Here is a 22,809-nt window from a genome sequence, read left to right as displayed (position 1 = left end):
ATATTTATGCGTTCCATTTCTTCCTTAACAATATCTAATTTTCCTACATTCATGGTTCTCACATTCCATGTCCCAATCACCAGTGTCTGCTTATAACTGTTCCTCTTCCTTTGTATAATAAAAGTGTTATTGTGTGTTGTTGATTGCCGTCGAGTCGAGGTCAATTCATAGTGACTCTATGAACAAAAGACCTAATGCCTTTCCATAGCTATTGTTGTTTCTCCAAGTTCATAGAGTTTCCAGAGGCATGTGGTTTAGGAAGTGGATGCCACTCCTGCTTCCCAGCCTGTTTTAAAACTGAGAGCTCCACCAAATAATATCCACAATGGGAAACCATTCTGATATCTTATATCGCCATGGCATAAGGTTCAGCATCATAGCAAACCCAGGTTACCTCATACAGCACATTGACAAAGAGTGATGTGCAAAGTGAAAGGATGTTCCTCCAGATATGACAGTCTCATTTAGCAGTGTAAAAGGGTAGAAGAGAATTTTATTGATGAAAATGAGTAATTTTATTTTGGCATGATTTACAATGTAGACAGTTTAGCAAAACTCATCAGTACTCTAGTTTAAAAAGATATCTTTTAGTATATGTACATTGTACCTCAACAACCTCCACTTTGTATGACATTGCACACATACCTACGGGGAAAAGACTGATAGAGAGTGAATTAGGAGACATCTGTTATTTGTCATTGAATCACAGTGTATGCTCATAAACTACACTGAGAGTTGTCAGATTTTTCTGTTCCCCCCATCACATTTGCTGGTGACTATTAGATCTCCTCCATTTGAGAATCATAAGTTAAATATCAACCAGGAAGCAAGTTTCAGAACAGAACAAGGAAATGTTGCCTGGATTAAAATCAAGAAAGGATTGCGTGAGGGGCATGTCCTTTTCCATACCCTTTTAATCTATCTGCAAAATAGTTTATTTGGTAGGCTGGACTTTGTGAAGAGGAATGTGGCATCAGGATGGAGGAATACTCAGCAATAACCTGCACTACACAGGTGGCACAACCTTGCTTGCTTGCTCAAATTGAGGACCTAAAGCATTTTCTTAAGTATGTCAAGGACTGTAGCCTTCAATACACACTGAAGCTCAACATCAAGAAAACAAAGATTCTCACCACTGAGCCAACTGGCACAGCATCATGTTATATGGAGAAGAGATTTAAATTGTTAACAATTTCAGAGTATGTGGTTCCACAATCAACACCAGCAGTCAGGAAATCAAAAGGCGAATTGCGTTGGGAAAATCTGCTGTGAGGGACCTCTCCAGAGTGCTGAAAAGGAATGATGCTAGTCTAGAGACTAAGGTGTGCCTGATGTAGGCCATGATCTTCACAATTACTTGCCATGCATCAGAAAGCTAGACAATGAATAAGGATGGCAAAAGAAGAACTGATGCCCTTGAGTTGTGGTGTTGGAGAAGAGTACTGAACATACTATGGTCTGCCAAAAGAATAAACAGTTCCGTCCAGGAGGTGGTGAAGCCAAGTTGCTCCTTAGAAGCAAGGATTTTGAAGCTCTATTTCACATACTTTGAGCATGTTGCAAGTGGGTACCAGTTCTTGGAGAATGACAATATGCTTGGAAGGAGAGAGGAAGACTCAGAATGAAATGGATTTACATACTGAGATAATAGAGGTAGGTGTGTGGCTCAGGATAAGGAAGGGTTCAGAGCTATTGTGCATAGTCCCAGGTTGTTGTGAGTCACAGGTGATTTGCCAGCAAATAACAACAGCAATAGCAAGTTAAACTTTTTTGTGACGAAACTACAACCTCCACCACAAATTGTCCTTCAGAAGAGCTGGGATGGAATCCCTAATTTTAACTTTTCTCACAAGCAGAATGCACCTGGAAAAATCTAGTTCTTTATGAATAAGCTATTCTATGTACAGAACAAAAATTATTTTTGTCCCCTGGCAGAAAATTGCATATAAAAAGCAAGCATGCTTACTAGAAATTCATTGAGCATTCCTGTGATAATTGTGTTAATCATCCCAAATTTTAAAGACAAATTAAGGTGGGGGAAATTTAATTTAAAACACAGGAAAAACCTGATGTATGCTAAGTAGAAAAGAAATTGGTATCGTTTACCTAAGATGAGAAAAAAGACATTTTAAAATTGTCTTAAAGTAAGGTGTTTGTTTTGTTTGTTTTGGTTTTTGGTTGGTTGTTTTATTGCATACATTTCAGCAGCCATAATAATACAGTGGGTTCTGAATTTTAGAAAGATTTATTTATAGATTTTACTTTTGAAGATTTTATTCTTAAATAAAGCTATATTTATGTATAGATTTTAGTGTAAAATCTGTAAAAAATTCCTGGCAATAGTAAACTGGGGTAATATTGAACTACTTTACAAACTTAGATTAAAGCTTGTCAAAGAACAGTTTAGTAAGGGAAGATAAAGGTAAACATACAAATTTGAAATTTAAATAATATTTGCTGTAGCATAAATTTAAAAAGTAAGATTTTTTTAGATTTCAATAGCTTATTCATACTTTTGTAATTGTAAGCAGAAATGGCAATAATCAAGTTCTAAAAAAGCTGATACAAACCTTCCAAAAATTGTATTAATTAAAACACCCTTAGAAGGGTCATAGATTAACACAGAAGCAATTACTATTCACTTTGAAGAGTGTTTTGACATTTCTAGTTTCTCGTCTCAGATTGTAGACTTTGTTCATTTCAAACTGTGATTTTCTTACTTCAGTCAATGAACTGATTCCAAATAACCAAAGTATTTTGTTTTTGTTTGATACCATTGTTGTTCTTAGTTTGCACCTGATCTAGGCTTGATTCAATTCGAGCTCTTGGTTTTTCAGATTTTTCTCAATTAGATAATTGCAATTTATTGAATGTGAAGTCATGGGCAAAGAGGATCAACAAATGCTTACAGATGATTTTTTTAAATTGTTGTGTAAATTTTAATAATAAAAAGGGAACAGGAATAAAATCCTGCTATTTCACTTAGCTTGCATAACAAGCTAACCAAAACTGGACATGGAGGATATGCTGTTGTTATGTGCCGTCAAGTCGTTTGAGATTATAAAACAAATAATTTTACTTATTGTTTCTATGACTTTTCTTTCAATTAAGATTTACGTCTTTCAAATAGGACTGAGGTATAGTTCACTGGGAAAAAAAAAAAAGGCTAACAAGAACAGATACCCAAAACCAAGAAGACCATGTCAGAAAACGTCATATAGTAACCATTATCAGATTAAAGCAGCAGGAGAAAGTCACTTCTAAATAATAATCACTTTAGTGGTATTTGTCAACTCCACCACGGTAACTTTGCAACATCATTCTACATTTGTGAAGTAAAATTCATGTCACAAAACTCTGCTAGTACAAACTAGCCTGAGTGGTTTGATGGACAGAGTGATTGGGTCAGGTGCCACTGCACATCCATAATGGATTTTCTTCATCCATGTTAAAGTGGCACATGAATGTAAGCTCTACAAGGACAGGGACTGTGTTTTCCTAGGACCCAATAGTTACTGTATACCCTATAAATAAAAAATATTTTTACTTTGATAACTAACTGGATTATGTGGGGACTCCATGTAATCCAACCACAAAGTTGTTTTCTGTACAGTCCTGTGCAAATATATTTTTTTTAAAAATTTTCTTTCTTTTTTTGCTATAAGGCTTTGACCCTACAGTTTTCACAGCAACATGACTACCGTATTATATACCATATTATGCAAGCCTTCAAGTTTGACAATTTGTTGATTCATATTTAGTCCAAATGCAGCATCCTCGAGGAGTATAGTAGGTCAGTTAATCATCTAGAGACATAGAGACATCTCCTGATTCATCCCATCGAGATGGATCATTCTGATCTTCTCCATCATCAACCAGCTCTTCGTCAGCTTCTCCTACTTCATTCTCCTCGAATTCTTCATCCCAAGGAAAATCAGTATCCTGTCCCTGATCTATACCTTCTTGCCCTCCTGGTTGTGATTTATCTGCACAGTCTACACAAACACCATAGCTTTGAGATCCATGTCTTATTCCAACACTGGCTGCTAACATGAAGATCTTCTTACACACCATACATTTGTATTTTTTTTTATCCTTTTTATGCACCAGGGAATGTCTTTTTACATGTTCTCTTTGAGTAAACAACTTTCCACAAATCTCACAGCTAAATGACCCCACTCCTGTATGAATGAGTAAGTGCCTTTTTAGTGTCAGTCTGTATTTGGCTACATAGTTACAATGAGGGCATTTTAACTTGCTCATCACTACTGTTGATTCACCAATTTCCCAAGTTTCTTGTTTTGGCCAAGATTCAGGCAATAATACATACTTGAAATCATTCGAAGCACCTGGCATCAACCCATACTTAAAGTCATTTGAAGTACCCGGTATCAATCCATACTTGAAATCGCTTGAAGGGCCTTGCATCAACCCATACTTGAAGTCATGTGAAGTACCAGCATCATTTCCTTCTTGACTAGGGGCTGCTTCAACCAATAAACTTGCATTCACACTTCTCTCACAATCTGGCCCTGATAGCAGAGTACCATCCAACTCTGATTCTTCCTTGATGAATGTGGCAAGTCTTCCTCTGGATAGGCAACAGGTGGCTGCATTATCAAGCAATCGTCTAAATTTGATTCATTATTAGGTGGCACATTATAAATAAATCGCTTTGCAGTTTGATTTTTCCTCCTTGTTTTGCTAGCTTCTTGAATTCCTTGGGAGCCCATATCATTCCATATAAACACCTTTGTTTGACCTTGAGATTCACTTTCAGTCAATTCAGGAGAGCCATCCTGGACCCAGCTACTGTCATTCATCTGGTAGTTATCTATTTGGCCCTCATCGACATTACAACCGTCATTTTCAATTTTTACATTGCTTGCCAAGTTGGTAAGATTCCGTGTTTCCCCAAAACTGGCAATCTTTTGATCCCGTGATGAAGACTGACCATCTCGATTAATTGGTTTTCCATTATTATAGTCCACAATTACAGACTCAGGAGCTTCCGACTTAATGCTTATATTTAAGGCATCTTTAACGAAATTCCGACAAGTTTGAACAACTTCACTCATCTGAAGGTAGCTGGCTACTGTCATCACTTCAATGGCATTGCGGTTTGTGAGCACCAGGTTACCAGAATACAAGAAGTCCAAGATAACTGAAAAATCTTGAACTGTAGCAATATCTAAATGGGTAGTATTGTTTTGGTTAGGGCTTTCTTTGTTTGAAGAGCAGTATAAAGTCTTGAAAAACCAGCTGCCTGCAACCAGGATGTTCTTAGGCGCTTTAAAGATCTGTCCACTCACCACAATGCTGACATCACAAAGAATACCTTTCTTTCTCTGTTCATTTAGTTGTCGAAGTAGCTGATAGCAGTAAGAGTTCTCATTTGACCTGTTATTAAGGTCACAGTACCCCTCCTCTGATGGTGTTTCTGACTCCTGGGTGTTGGCTTTGTGCTCGGTGGAGACGTGGTGCCTCAGAAGAAGGGTTTTCTTGTAGTTGCGAGTCCCTCTCGAAAGCTCATAGTGCCCGCCGAGAGGAGCGTCCCAGCTTCCCTCGTCCTCCGGGGTCTTTTGGCACCAGCCGCAGGACATAAGGCCAGTATCCTTGGAATATCGCAGCCAAGGAAAATCTTTAAGCCACGAGCTCCTCCGAAACAGATATCCTTCCTCCCGGGCTGCGAGGAGTCCCAACACCGCCGCCGGCTTCTGAGGCGCAGAGGGCGAGAGGCACGTTAAACTGCTACAGATGATGTTTTTGAAGTGATCTTACTAATTTGAGGATCCTTGTTAAGTTTTATTACCTTAACCCCTGTTAAATCACAGTGTAGAGGTGGAAAAGTAATTATTGTGGAAGATGAAGAATTTCAGAAAAATTAAATAAAATAATATTTTTTGAAGAAATAGCAGCAGATGCTTCAAAATGAGAAATTCAAACACACACACACACACACACACACACACACATAGATATACATACACAAGAAAGGAAATGGAAACTGAGAAGAACTTACCTGCCTGAAAACAACTTTTAAAGCTGACACAGTTAACCCGTAACACTTATATCCTCAGTGCTAAGTGTGGCAAAGTTTTGTCTTACATACTTTGGGCATGTTGCTAGGAGAGGCTATTCCTTGGAGAGGAGACTTCATATGTGAAAAGTGAAAGTGAGGAAGACCCTTAACAAGATGAATTGAGATAATGTCTGTGGCAATAGGCTTAAGTGTGAGGGGATAGCATAGGATAGAACAGGGTTCATATCTGTTGCTCATAGGGTCACTGTAAGTTTTATACAACTTGATGGCACCTAACAATGAGAACAGTATATATCTGAAGATCACTCACTCAGAACTGATTCATAGCTGACTCTCCAATGGGTTTTTGAGAGGCTGTAAACCACAGGGAAGGAGATGGCCCATCTTCCTCTTGAAGAGCCATTGGTGGACTGGAACTGTTACCAAAGTGACACCTTTGTATTAGCAGCACCATTCCCTATGGTCTATACCACCAGAGCTCCTTTTACTGAAAGATAACAGAACAAAATTAAACTAACTGAACCTACCTGAGCAAGCAGCTTATTCTCATATTTTTCACGCTGCCAGTATTTGTCCAGTCCACGATCCCTGACACTTTGTTCAGACTCGTCAAAGAGGACAGCATCACCATCAAAGGCCAAACGAAGCTGTGTGTCAGAGTAAGACATATCTTTGATTCCATCAAACATCGTTGCAGCAGCAATCCCTGACAGAAAAAGAGAATTGATTAAAACTCTTCTCATTAATATGCCTCTGGAAACTCTATGAATTATTATAAATGTCAGTAGTTGTAGAGGGGCTTCAGGCCTTTTTTTTCAGAGGGTTGCTATGAGACATGCTCAACTCGAAGGCAATCAACAACAACTTCTCATGACAATGTGTTTTAGTTTCCCCATTAAGAAAATAATGATGTAATAATACTCCAAGACCCTATGTTGCTTCTTTAGCTATTACCTGATGATTTAACACCTTTCATATTTTTTCTACATACTGTCTCTATTTCTTTGAGGAACAGAAGCATGTAAGATAGGTTATAAGACCATCCCTGAGGATGGCTACTTCTAGGAAATCCTAAAGGACAGATTAAAGGGATGCTTCCTGTGGGAATACTTTAACAGAAAGCCTCCATGAAAATGAGCTATCATATGAGATATGGGAGAAATATGAGCAATCTTGTCCCATGTAACTTATTGCCTCCAAAAACTCACTAGAGGGTCATCGGTAAGTTGATTATGCCTCAATGCTACATAACAACAATGACAGCAATACTGTATGTGATGTGAAATGCAATATAAGAAACCACTAAAACAAAATTAGATTAACTATAGAGTTGCTCTGAGTTGGTGTATTAGATTAACTAGAGGGATAAAGCAAAGTCAATACCTTCTTGTATTGCTTCTTGCACTTTTTCAGAATCCACAGAAAGATACAATTTGGTGAGATAGGTCTTCAAATAACCAATAGGGCTTTTCCCACCAGTCAGACAAAAGCGGTCAATTAGTAAGCCTGTTATGAGGAAAGAAAGAAAGAAATTCTGACAGTGGAAACTAAAGACAAAAGACTGAAAATCCAGGGTGCCCTTAATAGGTAGCTCACAAACAGCTACGTGCCTATAAAGTTTAAGAATTACCTTCAAAATACCATTATTGAAAATATAATAGGCTATTCTACATAAGGAAGATTTGTTGAGTACATTATAATTCATGAAGTATAGCTACATACTACTAAAAACTCATTGAGAACTAACTCAATGCTGAACCACCAGTGGGTTTTCAGATGCTCTAAGTTACATGAAAGGAAATACCCACTTTTCTCCCCTGAAACTGATGGTGGATTTGAACTGTCAGAATGGAACCTCTTTTGTCTTAAAAGTGCAAATTCCCTAATGGAGTACTCCACCAAAGCTCACTAGATTCACATAGGCTATTCCAGTGTACTCTTAAAACAAGTACATGGAAGGTATTATTCTCTCTATTGCTAAAAAGAAAATTGACCACTCTAGACTTGTCTAAGTCCACTGGTTTATGTATACTTGTGTAGAGTTGAACCCACATGTTTGACTTGTCTAGCTAACTCAGTACACTTTTCACTGACTTATTGTCTTTTCACTCTTTTAAAGGTTAGTTAAGGTATGACTCTATTTTCATTAACATTTTATACTTCTTCAATTAAAGTACAATGGTAATAATAAGTAACACTAGTGGAAATAATTTGCTGAAAATGATAAAAAAAATTCCTTCTTGACCTGAAATTTTAAATGCAGTTATTAGCAGAGTAAATACTAATGTATAAATAAATGTCTTTCAGATCAATGACAATTAAAAAATAAAACAACAAATCATCACTGAGTATTTGGTGATAATTTTATAAAATAAGCTCCACCATAGATAAAAAATATAAATGGTGTAAGTTAGCAAGAAAGGCAAATTGAAGAATAGTTTAGCATACTTTAGCAAAAATTGCATTTCATGATCTACTGAAGTACAGTGTTGTGAGTGACAGTATACTATCTATCTATCTATCTATGAAAGTCCTGTAAATGTAACTATTATTAAAATACACACCCCAACCATAAAAGCCACAGTTGATTAAATTGAGGATTTCTCTGGGCTCTATGAGGAGAAATTTGGCATCAGGTTTGGAGGAAGACTCATCAACAATCTGTGTTATGCAGGCAATACAACCCTGCTTGCTGAAACTGAGGAGGACATGAAGTGCTTGCTGCAGAAGGTCAAGGACTTTGGCCTTCTATATAGATTGAAGCTCAAAATTAAGAAAATGAAGATTTTTCACCACTGGGACAATTGGCAGCATCATGATAGATGATGACAAGATAGTTAACTGCTTTAGTTTGCTTGGTGCCACAATCAACACTTTTAGCACCAACCACCAGGAAATTAAAAGACAAATTATAATGGGAAAGCCTGCTATCAGAGACCTTACCAAGATACTGAAGAGCAATGATGTCAGTCTGGAGACTAAGGTGTACCTGATACAGGCCATGGTCTTTGCAATTACTTGCTATGTATCAGAGAACTGGACAATGACTAGAGATAATAGAAGGAAAATTGATGCCTTTGAGCTGTGGTGCTGGAGAAGAGTATTGAATATACCGTAGACTGCTAACAGAGCAAACAGGTTCCTCCTGGAGAAGTTGAAACTAGGCTGCTCATTGGAGGCAAGGATTCTGAAATTTGTCTGACATATTTTGGACATGTTGCAAGTAGGGACTAGTCCTGGAAGAGGGATGTCATGCTTGGAAGGGTTGAGGGACAGAATAAAAGAAGAAGACCTCCATGAGATGGATTGATTCAGTTTTGTTAACAATCAGGTGTAAGCTGATTGGCAGCCTGAATTTAGTCTTGTGTTTATGCCTCCTGTTTAAGTCAGTCAGGACCTAGTGGGCAGGCCTGTGCATTTAAAAGTCAGTTGGGATTGACTAAGATTCCATTTTGGAGACTCATGTATGAAGGAGTTGCTTTCTGGACAGTAGGTTCTTTTTGTTTAGTTGAAAGTTGGGTATAAATTGTTGGGTTATTTGTTTGTTTGTTTCCTTAACAATCATGTTGATTCACCACTTGGATTTAGTCTTGTGTTTAAGCCTCTTGTTTAAGTTAATTAGGACCTGGGGATGGGAGGGCGCTTTGTATTTAAAAGTCTTTTGGGCCCTTGTCTGATTGTGCTTGGGAAGCACATTGCTCTAAGTGGTGTAGCACTAGTCTGTTCCTTTGCTGTACTGAGATAATTTGGGATTGCTGTGATACTGAACATTGTGCCAATGGTGTGTCATGGACAGAGTTTAGTAGAGTTTTCAGATTAAGAGACATGGAAGCAAGATTGATATCTGCTTCCTAAATAGTAGGCCATTGTAAACTCTATGAACATTAGAGAAAAGACAATAGTTATAGAACGGGGTTGTTTGTTCATAAGGTCACTATAAGTAGTATGCAACTGGACGACATTTAACAACAACAACAAGAACAACAACATCAAATTGCTTGTGACTCAGCGACACTATGTACAACAGTTTTGAACCCTGCCCTATCCTAACCCAATCTCGTAGTCTCTAACAGACCAAATCCCACTTCTCCAGTAACTGAGTCAACAACACACCTCATCCTGGGTCTTCCTTTCCTGTGCTGTCCTTCCACCCTTCCAACTCTGATGTTCTACAAGGACTGGTCCCTCCTGGCCATGTGTCTACAGTATGTGAGACAGAACTTTAAAATCCTTGCCTCCAGGGAGTACCTTTGCTTTACCTTCTCCAGGACTGAACTGTTTGTTGATTCTGAGAAGAATGGGAATCCCAGAACACTTGATTGTACTTGTGTGAAACCTATACCTGGACCAGGAGGCAGTGGTCAGACAGAGCAAGGAAACACTGCGTGGTTCAAAATTGGGAAGGGTGTGTGACAAGGATGTATCCTTTCTCTATATCTTTTCAATCTATATATGAAGCAGATTATCCAGGAGGCTAGGCTCTTTGAGGAAAAGTGTGGCATCAGGATGGGAGGTAAACAATCTGCATTATACAGATGACACAACCCTGCTTGCTAAAACTGAGGAGGACCTGAAGCACTTGCTGTGGGGGTTTAAGGACTGCAGCCTTCAATATGGAGTGAAGCTCAGCATCAAGAAAACAAAGGTTCTCACCATTGGGCTGATGGGCAGCATCATGATGGATGATGAAGAGATTGAAATTGTTGACAGCTTCAGTTTGCTTGACTCTATACCAACACTTGATACCAGCAGCCAGGAAATTAAAAGATGAATTGTATTGGGAAAGTCTTGTCAGAGACCTCTCCAAGGTACTGAGGAGCAACGATATCAGTCTGGAGGCTAAGGTGTGTCTGATACAGGCCATGGTCTTTGCACTTACTTCCTATGCTTCAGAGAGCTGGACAATGGCTAGGGATGATAGAAGGAGAGTTGATGCCTTTGAGCTTTGGTGCAAGAGAAGAGTATTGAATTTACTGCTAGGAGAACAAACACGTTTGACCTGGAGATGGTGAAGCCGGGTTGCTCCTTGGAGGCAAGGATTCTGAAGCTTCATCTGACATACTTTGGACATGTTGCAAGGCAGGATCAGTCCTCGGAGAGGGAAGTTATGATTTGAAAAGTGAAGGGACAGCGCTGGAGAAGATGACCTTCAATAAGACAGATTGATTCTGTGACTAGGTTAATGGGGATAGGCGTGTCAGAGACACTAAGACTGGCAAGGAATAGAGCAGAGTTTAGGGCTGTTGTGCATAGGGTCGCAAGGAGTCATAGGGGACTTGGCAGCACATAACAACAACAAAAACATGAATTGAAAGTTGGACAATGAATACAGAGATTAAAGAAAAATTGATGATGCAGAATATAAGAGATTAAAGAAAAATTGATGCATTTTAATGATGGTGTTGATAAAGAATATTCCCCATTCTGTGAGATACCAGCTCTGGGATTTCTATTCATTTTGAGAACAAAGGTGTGTGTGATTCAGGCCATGGTCTTTCTGATCACTTAATATACATCCGAGAGCTGGAGAAAGACAGAAGGGTGACAGGAGAAGAGTTGATGCTTTTGAGCTATTGTGTTGGAGAAGAGTACTGAACATCCTATGGACAAATAAATATGTCTTGAAAAGGGTGCAGCTAGAGTGCTCTTTTGAATGCAAAAATGATAAAGCTACATCTCCCATACTTCAGGCATGTTGCTAGGAGGGGCTATTCCTCCGAGAAGGACATGAAGCTCAGAAAGGTAGAGGTTTGGCAAAAGAGAGGAAAACCCTCAATTGATGAAGTGGCTGCCACAGGGAGCGCTAATGTGTCAGAAAGTGTGAGGATGGCACAGGATAGGACAGGGTTCAAATCTGCTGTTTATAGGGTCATTATGGTTTATACTTGACTCACCAGCACCTAACAACAACCACAAAAGTAGGATGCTAGGAGAAGGAACAAATGCCAGAATGATCCTTAGAAGCAAGCATGGGAAGACTTTGTGTCACATACTTTAGACATGTTATCAAGAGGGAATAGTCCCTGAAGAAAGGCATGCTTAGTAAAGTAGGGGGTGAGTAAAGAGGAAGCCCCTCAAGAGACTGGATTCACAAAGCAACTGCAATAAGGACAGATATCAAATTTGGCATTGTGAAGATGATAAAGGGCCTGGCAGTGTTCCTCTCGGTTGTGCAGTGAGCTCCTTTGAGTGACAATCAACTCTCTGGCACTTAAAAACAAGAACAATATATAGATCTAATAGATTAGAATAAATTTTGGTTATTTATAAACAAATCTAGAATAATTCATTTGGCTTATTTTGACTTGTCACCAAAAGACTTGGCATGCCACTCTTAAGTGGGGTATTTTTTTTAGTGTCCCCTCCCTTTTGAAATAACATTAATAGAGCCTAGAGTGAATCAAATTCTCCATGTAAAGGAATAAAGGCAATTGTGCTGCTTATGATTATGTATATGATGTGTAGGCAGTGAGAACAGATGAGGAAAATCAAATTCTAAGAGTGAAAAGGAGAGGTGGAAACCTTTAAACTTTTAACAGTTATCTGTGGTGAGCAAGAAGTTTGATCAGAGAGAGAAAGCCTTTGGGTTGACGGCTCCTTGAAGTCAAGTTCAGAAGTGAAAAACATAAAACAGAGAAATATATTGCAGAACCTAGGATTAAGACTTTGAAATTCACACTTGACAAGTTAAGTCCAGGGCTTTGGGCCCAATTCTGTGCTGGAGTTAAAAATGAACATGGTCTCTCTTGTTCTGACATAGGCAAATAAACATTCCTCACTCAGAAGGGGGTGTCAGTATCAAAGACACTGCATTAGTTAGGCCACAGTTAGCAAAATAACATGGCTTCTTTCTTCCAGAGCAGCAAGCAAGTCTTCCACATGGTATTTATTTTACTTACCATAGTGATTGACGCTGTTTATAAGCCGCACTCCCACTTGAGCATGGTTATTAGTCATCAGTACAATATCAAATAAGTCCTGTTCATTGGGATACAGCTCACAAAGTCGACAATTGACATACTGCAGTGCCTGCAGGTTCCAAACATGAATGTGTTAAAGAGAGGCAGGCAAGGTAGGTACTGAGAGAATGGCAGAAAAAAAGACAAAAATCCCTTTAAACGTCAAATTTAAGTTTCAAAGCTTTTACTGAAGCATTATGGCTCCTTAAAAGGTAGAGCTCTATTTTAGCTTCTCAGACATAGGACCTCAGTACTGAATAAATGGGTAATGCTTTTTGGAAAATTGTTGGAATATTTGGCTTAGAATTTATCCCAGGGTGGCGATTAGTTGAGAAAGGATCAGTAGTAAGTCTATTTTTAAAACATGGGTTTTGTAGACTAGCTATGTGGTTTAATCTCATGCTTGTAGTATGCCCTAAAACTATTTATACCCCTAACTTGTAGAGGTATCATCTGTTTTTGCATGTATGCAATGTTAGTATCAGTTATGTATATGATTAGAGTTATAAATGCTATGCAGTTCTGTATAATGTCAACGAACCTTAGTTTGTGCATAAAAGTCATGTTTCTTAGTGGCAGGAGCATCACGGATTTAATATGTTATGTTTTAGGGGTGAAAACAAGGAAGATAAAACCCAGCTGAAAAAGGAATTTCATCTCCCTTTAGGGATTGTATTTTTGTGCCTACATACTAAATCCATTAAATGTCTCACTTTTTTGGAAGGGAGACAAAGCTTCTATTGCAGGTCCATGATTCCTACCCTAGAAGGGAGTCCCGGGAGCTCAGTGGTAAGTCCTGTCAAGTTATAGACTCCACCACCCTCTCAGTAGGAAAAAGATGGGCAGTTGCCTCCTTTCTGATTCACCATCTCTGAAAACGTGCTGAAGAGTCAGCTGTGAGTTGGTTCGCACCCCATGGTACATAATAAGGAGGAGACCAAACATCCTAAATCTAGAGCTGGGGGGTGATGTCCCTTCCTCCCCAGAAGCCGCTGTGAAAGCATAAGCTGACCTGGAGTCAACCGAAATCAGGAAAGAAATGACACGAGAGAAGTATATACTATAAAGGAACGCGAACAAGCTATCAAGGGTTAGCCTTAGGTCAGTCCACATCATTGAGCCTTGGGAATGGCACAAAACTGCCTTGTCAAGTACCTTCACAAAGTGGAATGCGGGCCCCGGGGTCAAGACGACGTTCTCATTTTTGAGCTGATATTCCATGTATTTTTCGAGGCCATCTTCCTCGTAGATTTTCCTGTCGTCGATCATGTTGAAGAGTGCCTGGGATGAGACTGCGATGGTGATGGCATGCTTGGGTTTGGGCTGCAGAGAGATGTCAGAAGGTCAGAAAGGGTTCAGGGTTCATTCTATAGGGTAGGGAGGGGGAAAACAGTTGAGCTTCTATATGGAGAACTGGGACACTGGAGGGAGGTTTGGGGTGAGCATGGGGAGAAGTGTAGCAGCTGGAGGGTGCTGGCGTGGGCCTCTCTGCACAAGGAGAAAGGTGTGGGCGACAAGGCCAGGGATGTTGGCTCACCGGCCGAGGGCGTGAGCTGCTTGGGCTCTTCTCGTGCATCATCCTCACAGATGCCCAATAGGACTCGTCATCATCCTCGTCCAGCCGAGGCTGCTGCATGTGCATCTGCTTTGGTGCCTGCAATTCAGACCAACAGTCGCGGTCCTGCTGAGAGGAGGCGGAGTAAAAGCCCTTCCTCTGACAACAGGCTCTCCATTCAGCGGGTGGTGTGGGTGGATACTCCCGCTGGGGAGATGCCCGGGCATCCTGGATATCCCGGACATTGCCGTGGAACCAGTTTTCTGGATTTTCATTCATTTTGGAACCTCTCCGGGAGCTTGGCTCAGGTTCTGGAGGCGTGGGAGGCCGGGAGTCTGGTGGTATAGGTGGCTTGGGTTGCATGGAGGGCGAAGGCTGAGCGGACAGCTGCCGTGGCGAAGACTCGTGCTGGCTAGGGGAGGTGGATGGAGTCCTGGAAGTGGTGGAGCTGTTAGGAGGCTGAAGTAAGAGAAAAGAAGGATCTGGATTCCAGGCCCAACCAGGGTCCTTGCCCCAGCCCTGATCAAGCTAACTCCAGCCCCATCCCTTTCCCATGCCAGTCCCTACTCTGTTCCTCAACTCTAGATGGATCTTGGTTTCCCTCTCAGCCTCGTTAAATTATATGAAAAGTGGCTGAGGTATTTTAGGACTCCCAAGAATTTAGTATTTCTGTAAAATGAACACAAGGGACAGTTTGCTCTTGTTTCTCCATGACAACTCCATCAACACCTTACATATTTGTAGGTGGGACACAGGGCCCCTTCTTTGGTGAGTGAATTACAGAATGACTGAGAAACCCTATGCTTTAATTTTCAACTCTACTGTCAGTGAATGTGAAACCTAGCCAAGCTACTCTATCTCAATTTTCTCTGCTATCAAATAAGCCCTGACTTGAATAGAGGAAAGGGACTGGCACATAGAAAGCATCAGTAAATAATAATCCTGAATTTTGCGTCTAATCTTTCATTTTCATCTTTCTCTCTACCTTAATATTGGCATTCCTGCTGCTGGGTTCATCTATGGATGGAGCCCTGGTGGATGGTCTCCGTGAAATCCGGGGCCATTGATTTCGATCAAGATACCCTCTAGAATCTGACTTTGACAAATCCTGTGATCCCTGTCAAGGAGAGAAGAGACTTAGAGGTGGGCCACTCCGTCTTAGATGCGCCTACCACATAACCCTATTAGGCTAAAGATCTCAGGACTCAAGACAATGTTCCTTGTCTTCTAAAATCCTTTACTGAACTGTGCACCTTATTCTAGCTTTGATGCAGTCCTAACTTCTGAATGGCCAACAAAATGTAGACCCATAGGAAGAATATCCCAAACTAAGAAATAAGTCTGATAAATATATATCTTTAACCGGCTTTTAAAAAACTTTATAGCATTGGCCATTCCCCCCCGCCACCCTCTTCTTCCCATTTCTTCTTTTCAGGGTAAACCTGTACAGAGATGCTAAAAAGATATATCCATAATTTTTGTCAGACTACATATATGAAGGCCATTGGTACATGAGTACAAGTCCTTAAGTATCACAAATGGTTAAGTGCTCAATTGCAACCAGAAGGTTGGTGGTTTGAACCCACCCAGAGTTACTTTGGAAGAAAGGTGATCTGCTTCTGAAAGGTCACAGCTTTGAAAGCCCTATGGAGCAGTTCTGCATCTACACATAATTTCACCTTGAGTCAAAACTGACTCAGTCGCAACTGTGTTTATTTTATTGGTACAGGTGTAAGACTGCACTTGGGCTCCCAAGGGTGCTGCATGAAAGAAAATAAAGCCTAGTGTCACCTATTATAATTCCCTTCAGGAGATAGGGATGGAGAAGACCATGGAGAAGCAAGTGGAGTAATTTTATTTCCCGTATCCTTCCCCTCACCCAGATTGCCTGTGACTCCCCTCTCAGATTAATAGTGCATCTCTGCTCACCCTGATCATGGTCATCTGCTGGCCCTGCTCCCACAACAGGCACATGTGAATATAAATACGTATTGTGCGACAGGGGCCAAGGTGTACTGATCCTGCTCCCTCAGCTGCACAAAGGCAGTGTCTACACGACGAGTGGCCTCGCATGGGGCAACATCTCAGCAAGTGATTCGGATAGAATACAGGCCTCATCTGAAAGATTGTGCAGAAATTGGTCAATGTGATGGCCAGATTGCCCTTCCCTCCCTGATTTGAACAAAGACTAATCTACTTTAATAGGATGAGCAGAGGCCAAAATTAAAAAAAAAAGTTGCTTTTGGATCAATTCCATCTCATATCTACCCTATTAGACAGAGTAGAACTGCTCCGTAGGGCTTCCAAGGCTATAATCTTTATGAAAGCAGATTGCTATGTCTTTCTCCTGAAGAGCAACTGGTGGGTTTGAACTGCTGACCTTAAAGTTAGCAGCTGAGTGCTTAACCACTGTGCTATCAGGGCTCCTCTGAGCAGAGGAAACACCTGCATTTTTATGCCACATGTTCTATGTGAACATGGAGGATGTGGACTAGAAGAGAAGGCAGGTATTGACTTCCTGTTTTTCTTAACCTCTCCATTAATGTAAATGTCAACTCTTTACATTCCTCCCCCAAAGCTCCCTAACACACTAACTTTCTTTTAAATTTTTCTTTCTGCCTTCTAATTTTCTCACTCCTCCTGCAGAGATCAGCTCACCTGGGTGGTCTGACGAATTCCCTGTTTATCAGAATCTCTTCTTTTCTCTCCTTCAAGACTTTCTTTTGAGTACCTCATCCTGGCCCCTTTCTTAATATGGAAACAAAGAATGTTTGTTTATTTATTTTAAAATAGTACAGACACTAGAAACATTGAGTTTGATATTTAAAAATGAGCTCTGTTACTATCTGAATATAAATACTGTTGTTACCTTAGTGTAAACATGTACATATGTAGATATAAAAACATACATACATATACCTACCTAGATATATAGCTATATATTCATATCTATCTCTATATGTATACACAGGAACTCTAGTGATGTAGTGGTAAGAATTTGCACTGAAATCCCAAAGGCCACCAACTGCTCCATGGGAGAAGGATGGGCAATCTCCTCCTGCACTATTAACTGTCTCTGAAAATCCACTGGAGGGTCTGCTATGGGTTGATTATGACTAGATGGTATCCAACAACAACAACAACAATAAATATGTATATACATATGTGTAGATAAATATGTATATATTCCTTATTTCTACTGCTAACAAAACAGCTTCAACAGTAGCAACAGTATGTGGGCAGCACAGAGGGTGACATGGGCGGCGCAGAGAGCTACAAGGGTGGCGCAGAGAGCAACACGGACAGTCTGATGTGCTGAACGGGTTATTTGACAGCTTAACATCTGTGAACTGACCACTAGCCCTGCCAGACCGCCAGCCCCATACCCCCTGTGGTGTCTTAGACTCGTGCCCCCAGCGGCACACCAGCCTGGGTGCCCCTGGCAGCATGCAGCCCTGCACCCACATGGTGTGCCAGGTGGACATCTTCAACCTGACTAAAGTACTTGCACATGACCACCTGGAAGCCAGCCCCACGGGGGCAAGACATACAGCTACAACCTGAGTGAGGTCCCTGCAAGTTTCCACAAGAACAGGTAGCCTCAACAATACAAGAGGGACAGCTGCAAACTGAGTAGCCTCTCTGGGCATGATCGAGAGAACTGTAAACTGAATGACAGAGGTGGAGAGTGCAATGTGAAGAACCAGAGGAACAGCAGGCTGCATAGAGACGGGCCTTTAGAGAAACCTTCACACCACACAGAGACTGACCATGAACAGTAGAAATTTGAATCAGAACTTTTGTTGGAACAATTAAGTTTTGGAACTACCGGAACATATTGCTGTGCCAGGGGCCTGGCCAAAGCTGGAAGCTGCCAGCTGAGAAAGAAGGAGAAAGAAGGTTAGCAGGAAATTAACTGAGTTCTCTTAAGCCTCACTAAGAGCGAGTAGGTCTGTTGGAATTTGACTGAGTTTTCTTGTGTCCTTGCTGACCACCCATGATCAGGTGGGCCAGTAAGAATTTGATTGAGTTTTCTCAGGCACCACAGATTGCTTGGGAGAACACCCAAGAGCTAGCCCACTGGTAGGAATTTGGCTGAGTTCTTTTGTGCCACACCAACTGCCCAGGAAAGGGCAGGCTGGTGGCAATTTAACTGAGTTTTCTTGGGCACTGTTGACTGCCTGGGAGAGTGCCCAAGAGTGAGCAGGCCAGGGAGAATTTGACTGAAATTTGGGGACACCACAGATCAGCCACAGGTGAGTGGGTTGGTGGGAATTTGACTGAGTTTTCTAAGGTCCCTCTGGACCCAGGGCCCTGCTGGGGCAGCGGCCACTGTGCGAGGGCACCTGGGCAAGGCCACTGGGCAGGGACCACTGAGTGAGAGCCGCTGTGTGGGAAACAGACAGCTGGAATTTGAGTAGGGACCCCTACTAGTGAGCACACCCAGAGAACTGAGGTCTGAATGAGGTCCTGCAAGTGGTTGACCTTCTCCTGTGGTCACCCTGCCCACTCCATGCCTGCTCCACCCTCATTCGGCTCCACAACTGTGCCTACACACCCAGTCAATCAACTTCCCTTTAATCTGGAGCACCTTGATCTGACTTACCTACAAGAAGCTGCGGTCACAGGCTCTGAACCGACCTTTCCCTTGAGCCATAAGTTCAGACAAAAATACAAGTAGGATAGCTGCCCAACTGTTTTATAGAGATCAAGAACATAGCAATGTCTCGAAGAAAGCAATCCCAGACACTACACAAGTGCAAAGCAGGATGTCACCCCCAAAAGGTGACACAGTATCAATGGATTTACTGAAGCCAGAAAGTCTGATGGAACTTTCTGACTCAGAATTTAAAAGAATAATGATTGAATATTTCAGTGGATGAAAGACAAACGTGAAGAATTACAGGATACTGCAAGCAAAAGCCAGGAGGAGCTTAAAAATAAAGAATCCAAAACAATGCAAATTTAAAAACAATGAGGCATTAGCAGCACTTGAAAACCAGGAAATCATGATCCAGTATATGAGGTCCAATGTTTCAGAGGCTGTCAACATGACGGAGGGACACATGAGCATAGCTGAAGAGATGGAACATAGAACCAGTGAAATTGAAGACAGAATTGTCACCTCTGATCTGCTAGAGCTAAAAAGCAGAATGAAAAAGGAAGGAAATATAAGACAAACCAAGAATAATGTGGGACACCATAAAGAGAAATAAAATGTACATTGAAATCACAGAAAAGGAAGAAGCAAGTGAAGGCACTGAAAGAGTTGTGGAATAATTACTAGAGAAAAATTTCCCAGGTATAATGAAGAATGAAAGCATATATATTCATGAATCTGAGCAATATAGACTAGAACCCAAAAGAAAAACACCAAGGCATATCAGAGTTAAATTTTCCAGAACCAAAGGTAAGGAGAGAATTCTGAAAGCAGTGAGGGAGAAACAAAGAGTACCCTATAAGGGAGAGCAGATAAGATTAAGTGCTGATTTCTCAGCAGAAACCATGCAAGCGAGAAGAGAGTAGAAGGTGGAAGGACATATATCAAACACTCAAAGAACACAACTGTAAACCAAGAACACTGTACACAGCAAAATTATCCATCAAATAGGAAGGAGAGATCTAGATATTCCCAGAAAAACAGAACCTAAGAGAGTTTGTAAAAACAAGACCAGTGTTGCAGAAAACACTGAAAGGTGCCTTCTTACATAGATATCACAGAAGGTATCATGAACCAAAGTAACTAGCAACAACACCAAAAATAACTCAACAAAATGATAGCTATAAAACCCTGCCTTTCAAGAATCACACTGAAGGTGAATGGTTTGGATGCACCACTGAAGAGAAGAAGAGTGGCAGATTGGATAAAAAACAAAAATCCATCTATGTGCTGTCTACAAGAGACACATCTGAAAAATGAAGATAAAGACTAAAAATAAAAGGATGGGAAAATATACCAGACAAATGGCAACCAGAAAAAATACAGGAGTAGCAATATTAATCTCTGATAAAATAAATTTCAATGCAAAAACCATAACAAAGGACAATGAAGGCCACTACATAATGCTGAAAGGGTCAATAGAACAAGAGGACATAACAATAATAAATATCTATGCACCAAATGAAAGATCTGCAAAATATATAAAACAAACATTAACAAAACTGAAAAAGGAAATAGAAAACACTACTATAGTAGTTGGAGACTTCAATACACCACTCTTAAGGAAAGCTAGAACTACCAGGAAAAAACTCAACAAGGATGCTAAAGAATTAAACCACACAATAATCCAACTCAACTTCATAGCTATTTATAAGCTAATGCACCCCCCAAAACACAGTATACCTTCTTCTCCAATGTGCATGGAGTAGTCTTCAGAATAGATTGCATTTTAGGTCACAAGGCAGGCACTAATAAATTAAAAATCATAGAAATAATACAAAGCATTTTCTCAGACAACAATTCTACAAAATTAGAAATTAATAACAAGAGGATAAAGGAGGGGGGAGAAATCATACATTTGGAAGCTGAACAACACCTTGCTTGAACATGACTGGTTACTAGAAGAAATAAAAAATGAAATGGAAAAATTTCTTGAAACAAATGACAATGAAAACACCATGTACCAAAACCTCTGGAAAACAGTCAAAGCAGTAATGAGAGGCTAATTTATAGCAGTGAGCAAACATATCGAGGGTAGGCAAAAATGATCATTGACTCTCTAACCCTACATCTCCAACAAATTGAAAAAAGAACAGCAAGAAAACCCAACATCCTCTAAAACAACTGAAATGATAAAAATTAGAGTGGAAATAAATGCAATAGAAAACTTAAAGCAATTGAAACCATCAACAAAACAAGGAGTTGGTACTTTGAAACGGTCAATAAAATTGACAAACCACTAACAAAACTGACAAAGGAAAAGACAGAAAAAAACACAAATAATCTTACTAAGAGATGAAATGGGCAATGTTACAACAGAACCAACTAAAATAAAAAGACTAACATTGGAATATTATGAAAAATTATACTCAAACAAATATGAAAACCTAGAGTAAATGGAAAAAATAGTTGGAAATTCACAACCTACCTAAATTAACACCAAATGAAATTGAACACCTGAACAGACCCATTACAAAAGAAGAAATTGGAAAGGTAATAAAACAACTTCCAGCCAAAAAAGTCCTGGACCAAATGGCTTTACAAGTGAATTTTATCAAACATTCAGAAAATAACTGTCAACCAATCCTAAAGAAAATATTTCGGAAAATAGTTTAAGATGAAATTCTCTCAGACTCACTATATGAAGGGAAAAATATTTGGTAATGACATGTCAGACAAGGGATTTATATCTAGAATTTATAAAATGCTCAAGTACCACAACAAGATAAAGGTAAATAACGCAATATAAAAATGGGCACAAGGATATGAACAGACACTTCACCAAAGAAGACATTTAGATGGCCAACAAGCACATGAAGAAATGTTCAAAATCCCTAGCTCTAAGAGAGATTCAAATCAAAAGAATTATGAGATATCATCTCACCCCAGTAAGAATAGCAAAATTTAACAGAACAGCAAACATCAAATGCTGACAAGGTTGTAGAGAAACTGGAACCGTTATTCATTATCTGTAAGTGCATTTTCTCATAAAGTTATAAATAGAAATACCATTTGACCCAGCAATTACACTACTGGGAATTCACCCTAAAAAAAACCATAACCACCACTCAACAGATATATGCACACCTACGTTTATTGAGGCTTTGTTAGCAATAGCAAAAAGCTGGAAATATCCCAAGTGCCCATCAAAGAGCAAATGGATAGAGAAGCTCTGGTTTATTCACACAATGGAATACCACGCTGAACTGAAAAACAAGGAACTCATTTAATATTATGCAAAATGGGTGACCCTGGAGGACATCATGCTGAGTGTAATATCTCAATCACAAAAAGACAAATATTGCATAGGGCCACTGTTATATAAAAGGACTCTCATCGGGGTTGAGGGAAGACAGAGAAGGAGGGGAGGAATGATGTATACTGCATTGAAACAGAAGAGGGAGATAATTGTTTAAAAGGGATATATGATTGGGTATTATTGTCATGACAAGAGTCCAGAATGAAGGCTGCACAGTGGAGTGGACTGGGGCGGGGGGGCAGGATTACATAACAATGAAAGAGTTTTTATTTTATTTTTCAAGAAGAGTGAATTTTGGAAAAGGGAGTGGGCAGGGAGAGAAGTACAACAGTG

At 40.1% G+C, this 22,809-nt stretch overlaps 1 protein-coding gene and 1 pseudogene across 1 annotated transcript in view; both read right to left on the bottom strand.

Moving 5' to 3' along the window:
- The window catches only part of NT5C1B (5'-nucleotidase, cytosolic IB), a 26,990-nt gene extending 9,697 nt beyond the window's left edge, over positions 1 to 17,293 (bottom strand). Inside the window, exons 1-8 of the mRNA XM_006880722.1 lie at positions 17,216 to 17,293; positions 16,487 to 16,675; positions 15,543 to 15,674; positions 14,540 to 15,016; positions 14,158 to 14,325; positions 12,943 to 13,072; positions 7,427 to 7,549; positions 6,571 to 6,749 (exon numbers count right to left, since the gene is read on the bottom strand). Coding sequence (XP_006880784.1) covers positions 6,571 to 6,749; positions 7,427 to 7,549; positions 12,943 to 13,072; positions 14,158 to 14,325; positions 14,540 to 15,016; positions 15,543 to 15,674; positions 16,487 to 16,675; positions 17,216 to 17,293 — 1,476 coding nt within the window. The remainder of the gene's footprint in view (positions 1 to 6,570; positions 6,750 to 7,426; positions 7,550 to 12,942; positions 13,073 to 14,157; positions 14,326 to 14,539; positions 15,017 to 15,542; positions 15,675 to 16,486; positions 16,676 to 17,215) is intronic.
- On the bottom strand, positions 3,799 to 6,497 carry LOC102847374 (annotated as a pseudogene).
- Positions 17,294 to 22,809: the final 5,516 nt, after the last annotated feature.

Source organism: Elephantulus edwardii, unplaced genomic scaffold, assembly GCF_000299155.1.
Source record: "Elephantulus edwardii isolate Elephantulus edwardi_28Jun2011 unplaced genomic scaffold, EleEdw1.0 scaffold00009, whole genome shotgun sequence".
Lineage (NCBI taxonomy): Eukaryota > Metazoa > Chordata > Mammalia > Macroscelidea > Macroscelididae > Elephantulus > Elephantulus edwardii.
Note: the sequence above shows the minus strand (reverse complement) of the source record. Positions and strands in the feature narration are given on the sequence as shown.